Source organism: Lepisma saccharinum, chromosome 2, assembly GCF_977018435.1.
Source record: "Lepisma saccharinum chromosome 2, izLepSacc3.1, whole genome shotgun sequence".
In the NCBI taxonomy this organism is placed as follows: Eukaryota; Metazoa; Arthropoda; class Insecta; order Zygentoma; family Lepismatidae; genus Lepisma; species Lepisma saccharinum.
The window spans coordinates 39,510,822-39,528,010 of NC_139230.1; the positions used below are offsets into that span (position 1 = coordinate 39,510,822).

A 17,189-nucleotide genomic window follows, 5' to 3' on the forward strand; every position below is an offset into this window, starting at 1 on the left:
TGCTTTAGTTGCAAGTACACAATCCCCTCCCTTCATGGAAAAGGGGCTGTTATGGATAGACTTCTTCAAGCGGGGTGGGGGAAACTCTTCACAAACCTTGATAATAACATATGCATTCTATTTAAATGTGCCAACAAAAAGTAATCAATCTACCTGTACTCAGTGTTGTCCAGCTTGGATATGAAAGCGATGGAAATATAGCCTCCACATACTCAGCTTTGACACCTTGGTTTATAAAACTGTTGAATCCTCCCCGGTGTTCTTCATCTATGAGATTAAGATAATCCCATTTAAACCTACAAATGTAGAGAAAGTTAGTACTTTACTCACAGAACCACATCCACATTCAACACACATTTGAATTACATGAGAACATGGACCCAAAATGAACTTTAGAAAAGCTGTGTAAGTAATCAATTGAGATGTATTTGATTTAAAATAGGTTTCTAAAATATTAACTAACAAAACAGTACAGCATTGGATGCTATTCCCTCCCAGTTAAGAAAATTTTCATTAAGCATCCCCCAACTAGGATAATTTGTATAAGCATCCTCCCTCCTATTCCAAACTCAACCAAGCAAGCACCTACCTCCCCCAGCTAGAGATTTCCACTTCCAGCACTGAATGGAAGTAAATCTCTCCAACTTGAGAAAACTTAAGAATCTGTCAATTATTAAATAACTTAAAATGATTATATTTTAATTTACCATATTATTCAATCACTATTTTAAAGCTTAATATGGCAAATGCTTCACCAGCAGTATAATACAATTTCAATTTTGGTCCACAGGAAATTTGAAATTTCAATGCTAAAGACACCACAAGTTTTCTAGGTAGTCCAAAAGTATATAAGCATGGCACCACAGGGGTTCTCATCCTAAAAAATCCCCTTGGATGCAGCCAAATTACCAATACATTAACATCTCATTCTCTACTACATATTTTATAACATTTCACATTCTCATAGGACCATGTGTAATATCCTGTGATGTGAATCTCTTAGTTAACTGCTACCTGTGCTAATGCAATACAGTTTTACAGGACGTGCATATGAGTAGTGTTTTCTTTTATTTCTTATTCAGTGATACCATATTCAATAAAAATACATTTCAATGCCCCTTAGGAGATATGATGCCAGGGGTTCAAATCCTGAGTAAGGTGTGGACATTTCATTGTGTTTGTTTGATCAGATGATCCTCATTGTCGTCATTAATACAAAGAGGTATAAAAGTGATGATTAGAACAGATTAGAAAATACCAATAAATGCTAGTGAAGAAAATACTTTTGATCAGAATAATAGCAAGAAAGCAGAGCTTATAATCATGTTGGAAAATATAATTTTAAAAAATCAATCTATATTGAAGGTAGGAGCATTCATCAGAAAGGTTGGTGTCTATCACAAATGAATCAAATAGTCAAATAGTCCTTCTTACTTTCCATCAATTATCAAATAGATTGAGATTTTTTTTTATGTCGCTCTTCTGCCACTTTTGGTTAATTGCAATAAAATAGACTAGTAAAACTATTCACAAACATTTCTGGTACTTACCCATCAAGAAGAATCACCAATAGTTGATTATTGCCATGTGCACGGGGAAGTGCATATATAAAGAGTAAAATTGGGAGCAGTTTTCCCACAAGAGATGTCATCGTTCAGCTGATAAAGAATAATGATATGAAATTAAATATTCTTCCAGACACTTTAAATAATCTAATTAATAAAATATTTCATAATTTTATTAATTTAATCATATTTTAGAAATTCAAAATTATATACTAGGGGAGAGTCTTTCAAAACAGGGATGGCAGGTCAAATGGGGACATTTGGTTTCTCACCGATAATGCTGGGGATCTAGCATGCTACCATTCCTAGCCATTGTGAATCGAGTTATGGATGCGGCTGCTTGCTCTTCTTTTTTCTATGAAACTTTCAAGTTTTTGATATTGCCTCTGCACTGAGTTGGGCCTTATCAAGCCACCTTTAAATATCCAATTTTGGTAAGTACAGCATTGATTCTTCTAGTTTTAATCTATATTTTGACATACTGCTTGATAGGTTAGCCTACATCTGTGAGAAATGACGCCAATATACACAGACCAAAAATCGATCAGAAAATGTGCATAAAATTGTACGTTTGAATAAGATGATGATGATGGTGCTTCAGGAATTCAACATCTGACTTGGCATGGCAACATGATTTTCTTCAAGTGAAGCAGCACAGAATGTATGTGTAGCAAGCTGGCCACTTTTACATGCACTTCACATGATCCTTATCTTCTCATTTTCTCCAAAATTTTGGACCATGTGTTGAGCAGAGAGGCTGGCATGGGCATAGTTTGGTAGGGACGAGGAAGCTAAGCCCCCCCCCCCCCTCCCACAGCCTGACAGTTGCCCCTTCAAATGCATGCGACATATGCCAGAATAATTAAGAAAAAATAGAAAATGTATTATGAAACTTTTATGTGTTACTTAAGGAAAGAAGTTCAAATTATGTTTTGATGCAGGCAATATACAATAGAACGTATATACAGGGAGCGATTTATTCTCTATAAAATTGAAGTCTATGTGCATTTTATGGACCATTTGTATGGACAAGATTTCAAAGATCACCATTATTTTTCTTGATATTCCACCTTGGAGCACATGGTAAGCAATGTTACATGGTAAACAATGTTGTTGTATTCAAACAATAGTGGCTTGGCATTCAGTGTTAGCATAAATTGAGTCTTTCAAAAATGATTTTCTACAACTGAGTTTTTCTAAACATGAAAAATAGCTCTTGAATAGAATAGCAGTTTTAATGGGGAAAAGGCATCAGAACAAAAAAGTAAAGTTAGTTCCTGTGGATCTGCATTGCTTACAGGTAATTTGAAGATGTGCACCTGAATGTCGTATGAATGTAAATGTGTCACAATCGTGTAGAAGCCATTCAATCGCAACCAATCACTTTATTAAATGATGATTACAGTTCATTTGTGGAATCGCTCCTTTCCAAGACTTTAGTGTATGTTGCGCCTCATCATGAATATATATGCAGATGCGTGAGACTTATTTGAATTTTCCATTGTGCGAGGGTGGTGCAGTTGAAAGTGGTGTTCAAATCTTTTAGTGATGGGTGAATCTTCTGGATAACTTCCAATGATGTATCCAGTATCTCTCAGAGTTGGGATAGATTAATTCTTCTGGAGGTAAGAAGAAGCTTATTTGTCATTTCAAGTAACCCACAGGAAGATTATTGTGGAAGGATATGTGATTATGCTGGTTATGTAACAAAAAATCTTAATCATCTTTTGGAGATTGGAAATTAATCAATCTTTGATGATTTGCTCATTTAGTTTGTGAAATTAATTCACAGATGACACAAGGATCATTCATTTTTATTAAAGAGTTTGTTAATAGTAAAAGCTAGGCGTCAAGCGAACAGACTTAGGCCATTGAATTTCAGAGAGAAAATTAAAGATGCATAGGCAAAATGATCTTATAAAACCTGCTTTGAATGTCATACTTGTTGTTCTTTAGCAGTCACCTGGCCAGGATTATATAAAAGTTCTTCGGTTGAGAATCTTCCTCTAAAAGTCTAGTTCTAGAGAATAATTGAATAATATATCACCTAAACTGCAATTTTTTTCTATCCTTATGCCATCAATTATTAGTGCATATTTAGTATAAGTATGTTTTATTTTATATTTTCTTTAAGTTAGAACTTCTCTTCAGAAGCGTATAAAAGAGTTTAATAATAAGTCGAACTTATTCTTAAACAGGCGAACGAAAGCAAGTGTCTGTGCAAGTAGTGACGGGAGACAACTAAACCAATGAACACGCGAGAGAGAACTCGATTGCCTGAAGGGGAGGAAAGCGACTCCAGTTACCAGCCTTCACAGCAGCATGTAGGCTACTCCTACGCTCTGCCCGCTTGATTTCCTCTCCTTCTTTGACGCTATGCGAGCCTTGCTCCAGAGATAGTTGGAACAAGATGTACGAGAAGTAAGCAGAGAACATACACTGGCTGACAAAAAAAGTGAAGCACCCAGAAGGAGTGGTTGAAGATTACCCCATTTCGGTATACATGCATACCATTGATGTGTGAGTAAATGATTAGATGTACAAGGATCTGTAATGTGTAGAACGCCCACCAGAGGGCATTTGTGACGTCACCTCCTGTTGCTGATAAGGTGGGACCAGTCACCTGCTGTGAGTCAGACAGTGCAGCATGAAGTTCAGAGAGGAAAACGAAGCACCGGCGATGCCTCGCAGACGCGTTAGACAGCCGATCCAGCAATTGACAGCATTTGACAGAGGCCGCATTGTGGGACTGCATGAGGCAGGTTGGTCGTATCGGGCAATTGCCAGGCATGTGGGCCATTCAGATGTCACAGTGGCCCAATGTTGGAATCAACGGGTACATGAGGGCACCCATGCACGTCGTGCAGGTTCAGGTCGACCAAGAAACACCACCCCGAGGGAGGACCGTCATATGGCGCTCCAAGCAGTGGAGGATCCCACAACTTCAACACCCGTCATCCAAGAACATGTACTGGACACTCTACAACATCCTGTGAGTTCCCGCACAGTGTCTCGATGACTCGCATCCGCCGGATTCGGGTCCTACCGCCCCATGCGCCGATTGCCGTTGACACCACAACACTGATGCCTGCCGTTGGTGTGGTGCGGTGCTCGAGAGGTGTGGACAGAGGACGAATGGCGTTGCATCATGTTCAGTGATGAGTCCCGCTTCTCCATGACCTCCGATGACCATCGTGTGTGGGTGTGGTGCCGTCGAGGGCAGAGGGCACAACCTGCCTACATTGTGGAGAGACACACAGGTGTGACCCCTGGCATCATGGTGTGGGGAGCCATTGGATATGCGTTCAGGTCACCTCTAATAGTGCTTCGGCAGACTTTGACGGCACAGCGATATGTCACAGACATTCTGCGTCCACACGCCCTACCCCTTATGGCACAGCACCCTGGGACAGTGTTCCAATAAGATAATGCACGTCCACACACAGCCCATGTGTCTATGGACTGCCTAGAGCATGTTGAGGTCGTCCCGTGGCCAGCACGATCCCCGGACCTCTCCATCATTGAACATGTGTGGGATGACATTAAACGGGGACTCCGTCCTAGTGCCAACCTACGGGATCTGGAGGGACAGCTGCAACACCCGTGGACGAACGTGCCTCAGGAGAGGATCCAAAGGCTGTTTGACACTATTCCAAACCTCATAAGGGCATGCATTGCGGCCAGAGAGGGTGCGACACCCTACTGACCTGGCGCCACCATTCCACCTGTAACTACCAACAGCCTTGACTCTTGCATCCTATATTGTAATCAGTTCAATAAAGGTACATGGACTTTCAGCATATGTAGTTTCATTCACGTCCAACCACTCCTTCTGGGTGCTTAACTTTTTTTGTCAGCCAGTGTATATCCATATTTGTACAGTGTCTCTCAAAAGTTTTAGGACAACGACATTTTAAACTAGGCAACCCAATTTACACAAGGCGTTTGTGGGTTGCGTGTAGAGTTAGGCTCAATTTCAGGGTTGCCACATGAACAATAGATATTTATAAAATACGCGAAAGAAATAAAAAAACAAGTATTATTGTATAAAATTATTTAAAATATCACTATTATATCTCAAGTGACAAAATTCTTTCTCAAAGAAAAAAAAAAGGTTTTCTAGTATTTCGTCGCTGATGAGTCTACAGAAAGGAAAAGAGGTGTAAGAAAACGAAAGGTGAAAAAGGACAGGAGAAAGAGAAAGCGAAAGCAGAAGAGGAAATGTAGAGGAGAGAAGAAAGAGAGGATAGACGAGGAGAGGAGATGTAGTGAGGAGAATGGAGAAATATTCTAGGAGAGATAAGGAAAGTGGAGCAAAGAAGAGACAAGAGGAGGAAAACGAGATGAGAGAGGAAGAGACGAGAAGAGGGGAGTGGAGAGTAGAGTATAGGAGAGAAATATAGAAGAACGAAAAGAAGAGGAGAAGAGTCCAGTGGAGTCGGAAATCTAAGACAGAAGAGGAGATACAAGGAGTGGAGATGAGTGGGATGGAGATAAGATGCGAGAAAAATAGGGAAAGCGATACGAGATAAAATCAGAGCAGAAGGAGGGGAAAGAAGAAGGAGAAGGAGAAGGGACTGAAGAGAAGAGGTAGTTGCAGGAAATATCGTCTTAGGGTCAAGAATTGATGCATTGGTCAAATTATCGACATGAAACAGTCAATAACATTTTGAAAAGTATTGGAGAATGTATTAGATCGGTGCGAAATGCCTTTTGGCTTAGTTCAGAGCAAGGTAAAATCTTCCATGTAAGATCTTTGATTTTACCTGCGATTATACCACTAAAAACATGAATGTAGTTTTAATATTTATAAGAATTATCCACTTCTCGGTTCGTTGAAATGGAGATTTTGTAATTTATTATTTCCTCCCTCCCCATCGTTAATTCCAAACTGAATCATTCCGTTTCACACGGCGTAGACAATGAACACAATGGGATTGGTCTAAAACTTATGAAAATTTTCTGGCACCGGAAGGGTTTGAACCTACGACCATCAGATTGACAGTTCTGAACGGTAAACACTACCCTACAAGCTTTCGCTATTGAAAGTACGTAGAAGGAGCTGACCAATGTGAAATGTAGATGCAACTCTCCTCCTACATGTAGTGTGCAAACAATACTTGTTTGTTACAAAGACGCACTGTGTTTTGCGATAAGAAGCGGCCTCGAATAGCGTGAGTGAGCCACTTTGAAGGCTAGCAAGCTACGCTACCAAGCTTGTCTTTCTTTGATAACCAAGTCATTTTTTTTCACCGTTTCCGAACGCGATTGCTATTGTAGAAGTATATATTCTCTCAAAAGAGCAAGAAAGGAAATTAGACCAACGTTCTCCCGTCGTTTAAAACCAAATATTATCTATTAAACGAAAAGTTTACGATTGTGAATAAACCTATCTGAGCATAAGGTGGATTTATATAATAAATTTAATAGAAAGATTTCTTCAAAATTTCTCTCCCACTGTCTACGTACTTTCAATAGCGAAAGCTTGTAGGGTAGTGTTTACCGTTCAGGATTGTCAATCTGATGGTCGTAGGTTCAAACCCATCCGGTGCCAGAAAATTTTCATAAGTTTTAGACCAATCCCATTGTGTTCATTGTCTACGCCGTGTGAAACGGAATGATTCAGTTTGGAATTAACGATGGGGAGGGAGGAAATAATAAATTACAAAATCTCCATTTCAACGAACCGAGAAGTGGATAATTCTTATAAATATTAAAACTACATTCATGTTTTTAGTGGTATAATCGCAGGTAAAATCAAAGATCTTACATGGAAGATTTTACCTTGCTCTGAACTAAGCCAAAAGGCATTTCGCACCGATCTAATACATTCTCCAATACTTTTCAAAATGTTATTGACTGTTTCATGTCGATAATTTGACCAATGCATCAATTCTTGACCCTAAGACGATATTTCCTGAACTACCTCTTCTCTTCAGTCCCTTCTCCTTCTCCTTCTTCTTTCCCCTCCTTCTGCTCTGATTTTATCTCGTATCGCTTTCCCTATTTTTCTCGCATCTTATCTCCATCCCACTCATCTCCACTCCTTGTATCTCCTCTTCTGTCTTAGATTTCCGACTCCACTGGACTCTTCTCCTCTTCTTTTCGTTCTTCTATATTTCTCTCCTATACTCTACTCTCCACTCCCCTCTTCTCGTCTCTTCCTCTCTCATCTCGTTTTCCTCCTCTTGTCTCTTCTTTGCTCCACTTTCCTTATCTCTCCTAGAATATTTCTCCATTCTCCTCACTACATCTCCTCTCCTCGTCTATCCTCTCTTTCTTCTCTCCTCTACATTTCCTCTTCTGCTTTCGCTTTCTCTTTCTCCTGTCCTTTTTCACCTTTCGTTTTCTTACACCTCTTTTCCTTTCTGTAGACTCATCAGCGACGAAATACTAGAAAACCTTTTTTTTTTCTTTGAGAAAGAATTTTGTCACTTGAGATATAATAGTGATATTTTAAATAATTTTATACAATAATACTTGTTTTTTTATTTCTTTCGCGTATTTTATAAATATCTATTGTTCATGTGGCAACCCTGAAATTGAGCCTAACTCTATACGCAACCCACAAACGCCTTGTGTAAATTGGGTTGCCTAGTTTAAAATGTCGTTGTCCTAAAACTTTTGAGAGACACTGTACACCTTAATCTTTTCCATCTTGATCAACATTGTTATTCATGATATCAATAGCATGTTATAGATCGACCACAAGGAAAAAAAACCTTGGGACGAAAAGTCCCCACGCAGCTTTCCCTTCTTCTCTCCACCTCGGGCCATAAGGAATCATGGTCCACTCTCCCCCTCCCCTCCTCGCGGGAGTACGGGGCACAGGAGTTGCGGGTCTGCGCAGGTTGTTTTGCTTGTGGTTCCACTATAGTACACATGCTGACGATCAGGGTTGGCATGTTTAAAACAAATGTGTTAAAAACACTTTGTTTTAAACGTTTAAAAAACACGGCTTTGTTCTTTTTACAAATGTTTTAAACGTTTAAAACAATGTGTTTTAAACATGTTTTTAGACGTGATTAAAACACATTTTGGTACTTGATATTTTATAGTCTGTGATAATATTTTTGTTTGGCAACCCTGTCTTTTTATTGAATCTGTGTCAATTAATCCGTGCTTTACTGTAGAAGGGCCTCACTTATCGCACAACACTTGAGCAACCTTGTGTTCTGACGTCACGGGAGAAAGATTTTTAATTTTAGGCTAAATGCCTACGTTGTTAGGTTAGGCTAGCTATGTTTAGTTCTCTTAGCCTAAATAATAATTTTTCATTGTATTTATGCTAATGGAACCTAAGCTAACAGGCCTAACCTAACCTCGTAGGCATTCCTCGTCTAACGTCAGAACACAAGTTAGCAAAACCGTTCTGCGACAAGGAAGACCCACTGTAGAATTCGAAACTTTTCAGTTCTTTGTTTCGTACCGTCCTGTAAGTTTGAGACTATGGTGGAAACTGGAAACTAATATCTGAATACACAATGCGTGATTTCGATCATGACGTGAATCTTTCTTTCTCTTGAGATACGATTCATTGGTTTATATAACTGAATGAAGCGTAGATGCTTACTTTTGGTAACATAATTTTGTACAGTCAACGGCAAAAATAATAGTAGGCAAATTGTCCATCACTATTTTCATTACTTTTTTATTCTACATCCTGTCATGGGCGTCCGGAAGGGGGGCAAGGGAGGGCCGTGGCCCCTCCTGGAAAATGAAAGTCAACCAAAAATTAGATATTTCACACATGTAATTTCATTTCAGCCACAATAATATGTGTTAATTAATGCACGAACATGATGAATTCAAATTTAAGCAATGTTTTTTTGAGGGGACAACACTATTAATGGGGAAAATGTGGCTTGTTTGCCCCCTGGAAAAAATCCTGCGGACGTCCATGCATCCTGTGTTGGTTTAAGGAATGAAACTATGTTGGTTCGAAGCAGGCATTGTTCTCTGGTTAATGGTTATTAACGTCATTGTTTCAATTCATTACCATCGCATTGTGTAATACAGACCGAATGAAAATGGTGGTGTACAATTCGTCTATGGTTTCTTTCGCCGTTGGCGCCGACTTGTCAAAATTATTGGGGGGGGGGGCTCTTATCACTGAAATAAATTAATGAATGACTCACTCCCTCCCTTTTCTAAGTTTTGGCCTCAGTGTTCGGAATCTCGTAAAACCCATAAATTCCCCAAAAATATTAAAATTTTCATTTACAGTTCGAATGCAAAATGTCAATTGTTCACGGATGAATATGTCACAAGTTTCGTCAACCATAATAGCAAAATATTTCCGACTTTTAATATCTGCTACCACGGAGCGCAAAACAGATCTTCCCAGTGGCGGCGATTTGGTGCCAAATCTAGGGGGGCAAGGTGCAAAAACTGGGGGGGGGGGTAAGAATAATTTACTTTCCCCTCGTAGATAAGGTTTAGCATAGTGCGGGGGCAAAAGTGGCAAAAAGTGGGGGTCAACTGCCCCCTCACGCCCCCCCCCCCCCAATCGCTGCCACTGGATCTCTCTAATATATCAATGATCTCGTTCTGAATGTCATGTGATAGCCATTTGTAGCCCGAACGTCCTATCCACTCTCCTAGTCCATGCACATCTTCTTTTGAAACTCTTTTTAGTAAAAATGTTAACAATACTCATAGTTATATACTTAGTATACAGGGTGTTTCCGGTCTGATAATACAAACTTTCAGGGATGATGGAGAATGGCAGATGTATCAATTTGAGATAGGGAACCTTGGTCCGGAAACGACTTAGTCGAAAGTTATAAGCGAAAATCGGTGTATGAAGATATAATACTTTTATTACCTGCACAAGTTTCACAAGCTGCTACATTCGCAACAGTTGTTCAAAGTGTCGTCCCTCAGCTTTGCTGTAGGCATGACATCGTCGCACAAAGTTCTGGCATACCCGTTGGAACAAGCTCGGGGTCGTTCGAACAATGTCACAGGCAGCGAGAATTCTTGCCAGGATATCCTCTTCAGTCTCGACAGGTGTCTCGTACACAAGATGTCGATAAAAGATAAAGATAAAAGTATTACATCTTCATACACCGATTTTCGCTTATAACTTTCGACTAAGTCGTTTCCGGACCAGGGTTCCTTATCTCAAATTGATACGTGTGCCCTTCTCCATCATCCCTGAAATTTTGTATCATCATCCCGGAAACACCCTGTATAGTAATAAGTCATGTGTTTTGCTGTCTCTGATCATAGCCCCTCCCCCAAAGTTGATGGTTTAGCGGTCTCAGCCCCCCAAAGTTGATGGTCTAGAACATTTCAAATGTGTATTTAAAGTTAAGTTCATGTGGCACAATTCAGAGTAAACTTTACAAGAGAAGCAAAATAATAAATTAGATCCTCTTAAGCAAAATTATTTGGGGGGCTCTGCCCCAACATCGTTAACATTGGGGGGTCGGCGCCTATGCGCGTTGGGTGTAGTTGGAAAGATAAATTGATCTGGAGAATATATTATGACACTGTAGGTTGTTTTCTGCTATGTAAACTGTTCAGGTAGCGGGAAATTTTACACCCTGATTTTCCCAAGACGAGGATAGTAATTCTATAATCAGTGGCGTGCCCAAGGGGGGGTTGGTGGGAGTTATATCCCCCCTTGGCTTAGTATTCCTAGAAAAAAATAACATTAAACGTAGGAAAATATAGCGAAATGAGGGATGACTACCAGAAGAAGTGTACATAACCCGACCCTTTCGAAAATCCTGGGCACACCACTGTCTATAATATTTAGTTTCTTGAAATTTAGATGAATATGAATACTGACCTACTTCAGCAGTGGCGGAAAAAGGGGGACTATTACCCCCAACTTTTGTCCCTGCAGTATGGTAAACATTATCTCCAAAGGTAACGCGTCTGACTACCATGCTGAAGGTCCCGGGTTCGATCCCCGGCCGGTTCAAATCCGGGAACTTTTCTAACGATGGAAGCGGCCACGGCGCCCACCCAGCGTCGAATAACATGGGTACCTGGGGGAAACCCTGGGGGGTAAAGGCGGTCAGGGGCGTGATGCTGATCACATCACCCCCACTCACGACCGGATCAAGAAAGTGTGGGGCGTTACCCCCACACCCCCTATACGCCTTCATGGCGTTGTGCTAAGCACAGGGGAGCACTTTCCCTTTTTTTTCTTTACCTTGCCGCCACTGTACTTCAGTAATATAGTTTCATAAAAATGAATATTTTTTCTTTAACGACTTTAGCTATAATTTACTGGGGAAAGGTTGGCCTCCTTTTGTTTAAAACGTGTTTTTTTTACTCATGTGTAAAACTATGTTCGAAACAAAAAAAACATGTTTTAAACAACAACAAAAAAACAGTTTCTTTTATTTTTTTTTTTAAAAAATTGCCAACCCTGCTGACGATTCATGGAGCATTGGGAACATCCTTCGTCGAATATCAAACAATATACGAAATATTCTTGTGACTCAGGGGCGTGTGCTCATTCTATTTAACATTTTCCAGAACAAAATGACACGAGTTCAGAGAGAAAGTGGATGTTAATAAATATCAACACGCACGAAACCTACGTTATTATTTTCACTCGCAGTAATACATGAATTGCAGCGATCCGATTACCATTGAATTGTCCTTCCATGTAGCCTAAATGAAGCCGAACTCTATTACTGCTACATGCTGACTACTATCTTACTCAAAGAACAAGAAAAACAACTTCAAAGCAAAAGGTAGCGTGTTGCAGTAGATAGCGCACGTGCTCCATAAACTTTTTCAGTAACCTGCCATCGTCCTCGAGATTAGACTGCTTTAATCATCAGACTACTGTGATCGTCAAGTCCTCAAGGAAGCCAACGAAAGAAAGAAGTACGGCAGCAATCTAGAAATTGAAATAAGAAGTTGAGAATGGGTTGGAAAAAAAATATTGCGGTTAGGACGGGGATCGATCTTTGGACCTCTCGTACATGGAGAAACTGCTCAACCACTGCACCACGATGTCTATTTTTTCGCTTCCAACCGTCAGCATGGAAATTAAAATAAAAGAGTTCTACCATGCCCATGAAAATTTCTTCCACTCCCTGCTGGAATGGATCCTTGGACCTTTGGAATACTGGCCACCTGCGCTAACCATGTTTTTATTATTATTCTAACGTTGGAAGCGGCCCCGGCGCCCACCCAGCGTCGAATACCTGGGGAAACCTGGGGGGTAAAGGCGGTCAGGGGCGTGGTGCTGATCACATCACCCCCAATCACGACCGGATCAAGAAAGTGTGGGGCGTTATCCCCACACCCCCTATACGCCTTCATGGCGTGGTGCTAAGCACAGGGGAACACTTTACTTTATTATTATTAAAGGAAAGCCCCTAAGCAGAAGGTTCTTCCATCACAGTTATTTCACTCATATATCTAGTTCAGGACTTTTCAGGACAGACAATCCCAAACATCCATGTCCGGGCCGGGATTCGAACCCTGGACCCCTGGCGTCGTAGCGCGATGTGCTAACCGCTCCGCCACGGGGCCGACAGTACCGTGCCACGAGACCACTTACATGTGACCTGTCATCCATGGAATCTTGACCTTCACAACAGTCTGGAAAGCTTAATAACAGAATGCTCCAAGTTGTTCGGAAAAATGTTCTACCGTTGTAGGGCTTGACGATCCTTGGACAGTCGGAATACCAATCATTCACCCAAACCACTACACCACTCTGGCATTTACTTCAACCTTTGCTTCCAGCTCGAGGTATTTGCCCGTCGTTGTGAGTGGTGGTTAAGGGCAATCTCATTCTTGTGCAGAGATTTGTTCCAATCAGCAATGAGTCTGTGCTAAAATGCAGCAAACTTGTGCAACCCTACATGCAGAAGTCTATTAGATAAAAGAACAAAACAAAAACAAAATAAGGTTTTAATTTGACTATCGTTCATATATGTATTCCGAATTTATCTTCCAGACCAGATGTTGCGACTCTAATTGTGTATGGATGGAAATCTGCGAGAATAAACTTCCTGAGTTTGCCCTAGCGAGTCGTACGGCTGAGTCTAGCTTGAAATAATCTGATCTTTTGGCCTCATTCTTTGAAGTTGCACCACAGCACGCATGATACAACATCTAGAAATAACTTCTCATGATCTCATCACAGCTTTCCCGTGCTATTTGTGGAATAACTCTATCGTAACGTGATTTCAATCCCTTGCGAGATTTTTTAAACGTCGTTATGCGAAATGAGTGTTCTAAAAGCCATTGGACCGTGTTCGGCGACACGATTTAAAGTGTCACTGCACTTAGGCCAGGTAAAAATGTTACCAAGCACGCACTATTTTCTCTGTGAATTTTGGCTGTAATACCAGGGATGTTACCGAGATCGGGGCGGTCTTGTAAAAATCGAGAGAAGACCTTGCGAGACGAACGTTATATTTTGAGACTTCGGTATATTAAAAAGCAATACCTAAAAGAAATGTATTTTACTAAAATTTATTTTTATTTATTTTTATTTCCTCAGACATAGCAAGTGGATATATAATTGATTACACTGGTCTACATATGATTTTTTTTTCTGCTGACTTAGATATTTTAACTGATTCTATATAATTTGAGGTCGCTGATTTCAAATATGTAGTCAGAAAAATTGTATCACGTCACAATTTTTCACAAATCACATTTGAAAATTTTTACAATATTATAATACTGGGCTAACTCCAACAATTTTCCATATAGATATCTGCACATAATGAAATTATAGGACTATACATAGGTGGTGTAGCTGATAACAGGTATTAAGTTGCATTGTTTCACAAGTCACATTTCAAAATTTTCAGAAAATTATATCCGGTTACATGCCAACAGCAGTTGCAAAGAGAATGCGACGTAGTCAGATGTCCATGCAGAGTATCACGTCACGTTCTTTAACAAACATACGTTTCTATTTTCTCAATAGGGAGTTTTTAATGGACAAAAGGTTTAGGCAATTCCGGCAAAGTGATCAATTTGTTTCACGAGCACATACAGTCAACACCTGATGTCTGTTCTTATGCTAAACTTAACATACACCACAGAATAGCACAACATGCATACATACTTATGCAAAAATTTTCGTTTCTTTGATTTTCTGGAGTAGGTGGCCTCAGGAACGTCACGCTGCAAGAATCAGCAATAGTCGGCCATCATATTTTCATTCCATTTCCCCTAATATCGGTGCTCCATGGTTTTTATGTCTTGGTGGAAGCGTTCGCCCTGTTCTTCACTTAAGGCACCAAGATTGGACGGAAATACATATAAGTGGCTGTGCAGGAATTGAAGCTTGACACTCATATTTACTCCTAACTTTTGAAACGTCACCAACAAATTTTCAACTAGAACCTCGTAGTAGGGTGCCCTGAAGTTTTCAAGAAAGTTTGTAATGACATCAGAAAAGGCACACCATTCATCTTTCTCTGTGCGGTACATTGTTTGTAAGAATTCTTCATCTTGCATTAGCATCCTTATCTGAGGACCATCAAAAATACCTGCTTTTACTTTTTCATGCGCCAATGCAGGAAATTTTGAGCAAATGTATTTAAAGCAAGCCACATTCTTATCCAGAGCTTTTACATACTGCTTCATTAATCCCAACTTAATGTACAGTGGAGGAAGTAACAATTTCTTACGATCAACAAGCGGCTTGTTCTGGATGTTTTTCGCCTCGACTTGAAATCTTTTCCTGGCAGGCCACAGTCTTCGTACCCAATGTTCGTTCCTTGCTCGACTGTCCCATAAACACAAAAAGCATGGATATTTCGTAAAACCTGCTTGTTGACCAAGTAACATTGAAATGACCTTGAGATCTCCGCACATAAGCCAACTGTCATTTGCGTACTTTATCTTTCGAAGCAGTTCTTTCATTGTTTTGTAGCTTTCCTTCAAATGTACGGAGTGGCCAACAGGAATGGATGCTAACTTATTGCCATTATGCAGCAACACATACTTCAAACTCCTCTTCGAGCTATCAAAAAAAATTTCCATTCTTCTGCATTAAACGTATACGTACATCCCATAGCTTCAATTAGTCCCTTCACATCTGTACAATAGACAAGTTCTTCGTCCCTTTGAAAATATCTTAATGGATGCCTCTCTCTGTCCCGATACATGAAGGTTGTTCCAGACGCTAACATATTTCTTTCCTTTAGTCTACACAGGTCCTGCATACTTTATGAGGTGCCCAGGATTTATCTTGGTCACCCAATTTAATTCCGAAATATGCACTATATGCTTTCCTTACAAAGTCAGTAATATTTGTCCTTTGTTTTGGAGTTAACAATGTTCGAATAACTTATTGAAATAATATTCATTATAATATTCCATGTGCTGCCAACTTGTAACCTCTTTACGGACTACGTTGTTTCATTGCTCTAAATATACATCCCTAATATTAGATATTTTTCTATTTTCCTCCGAAACCTGACGTGATAGAAAAAAACGGATTTCGGTTTCGGATTTACCACCCTCGAATTACTAAAGAACAACCATCAGCCTCCAGTCAGCAAAATGGACGTAGACCAGTGTTATTTATAGATGAGCCCTATATTTTATTTGTAGTAATTACGAAGTCAATCCATTGTGTACCTGCGCCTGTGCTGCACTGTAAAAAGTTGCTTGGCGAAATGACGGTCTTCGACTTCATTCTTTTGCTGCCATCTGACTGCCGTAGAAATGAATCTGGCAGTTTTTAAAATGCTAACCACCTTTACATGGTTACCATAATTAATATAATTTTAATGATTCATTTTTACAAATATATTTACGGTACACGCAACTGTAATTTACAATCATTATCTACTTTTATGCATCATAAAATATTCAAATTGATTTTTCTTGTCCCGTTTATGTAAATTAAATAGGAAAACGCATCGTCATATACCATATAGGCCACGTAAGTGGGTATGATCAGGGTATCAAAAGCCAATCTGCCACCACATGGAAGGCCATAAAATGAACAGAAAAGTACTTTTTAAAAAGTAAAGCTATTTCCACCTCCATTTTCAATAAGAATTACAATTCTGGAATTAGTATTTTCCTCCTTGCTAAAAAAAATTAAAAATGACATCATCGGTGTTGATTTTAATATTCCTTTGTACAGTCACCGGCATTAAAGATGGATCACTTAGATCCTGAAATACTCGTTTGCCTGCAAGGCGTTGCGTGTGTTGCATAACTCTACGGGGCTGGTAGGACTTGCTATTGAAAGTTTGCTATTAAAATCCACTTATTGCCCTAGAGTTAGAACTCGTAACCCCCTCCCCCTAAATATGCACATGGGAAGTATTGTAAATTTTACAGTAACTTGTGTGAGAAGTTGCATCCATTCAGGATTGAATTAAGTCTTTTCGAGGGTTCGCAGCACCGAAACGAGGCATCAAGCAGAACAACTTCATTTGGCCGTAATGAATTCCACACGCTGTGAAAGTTTATGCAGTAAAACGCCGTATATCGAAACGGCACCCAGGCTCATCAAAGTTTCATCTCGTTTCGTTTGAGAGATAAGTTCGAGTTTTCAAGTCAACTTCATGCACACGTAGTCTGATGGGGACTGGGCATGCAGTTTAAAGTGGAATTCGAGCCAAGATTGGGCGTGTAAGGGCTGGCCTTCTTTTAAAGCACCCA

The 17,189-nt window shown here is 39.9% G+C and overlaps 1 protein-coding gene across 3 annotated transcripts in view; it reads right to left on the reverse strand.

The window, feature by feature from the left end:
• The window catches only part of LOC145984006 (glycerophosphocholine cholinephosphodiesterase ENPP6-like), a 72,291-nt gene that overhangs the window by 24,826 nt on the left and 30,276 nt on the right, over window positions 1-17,189 (reverse strand). For all 3 annotated transcript variants that reach the window (XM_083117301.1, XM_083117303.1, XM_083117302.1), the window contains exons 2-3: window positions 1,551-1,658; window positions 154-296 (exon numbers count right to left, since the gene is read on the reverse strand). In XM_083117301.1, the coding sequence (XP_082973427.1) occupies window positions 154-296; window positions 1,551-1,651 (244 nt within the window). In that variant the 5' untranslated portion in view covers window positions 1,652-1,658. The remainder of the gene's footprint in view (window positions 1-153; window positions 297-1,550; window positions 1,659-17,189) is intronic.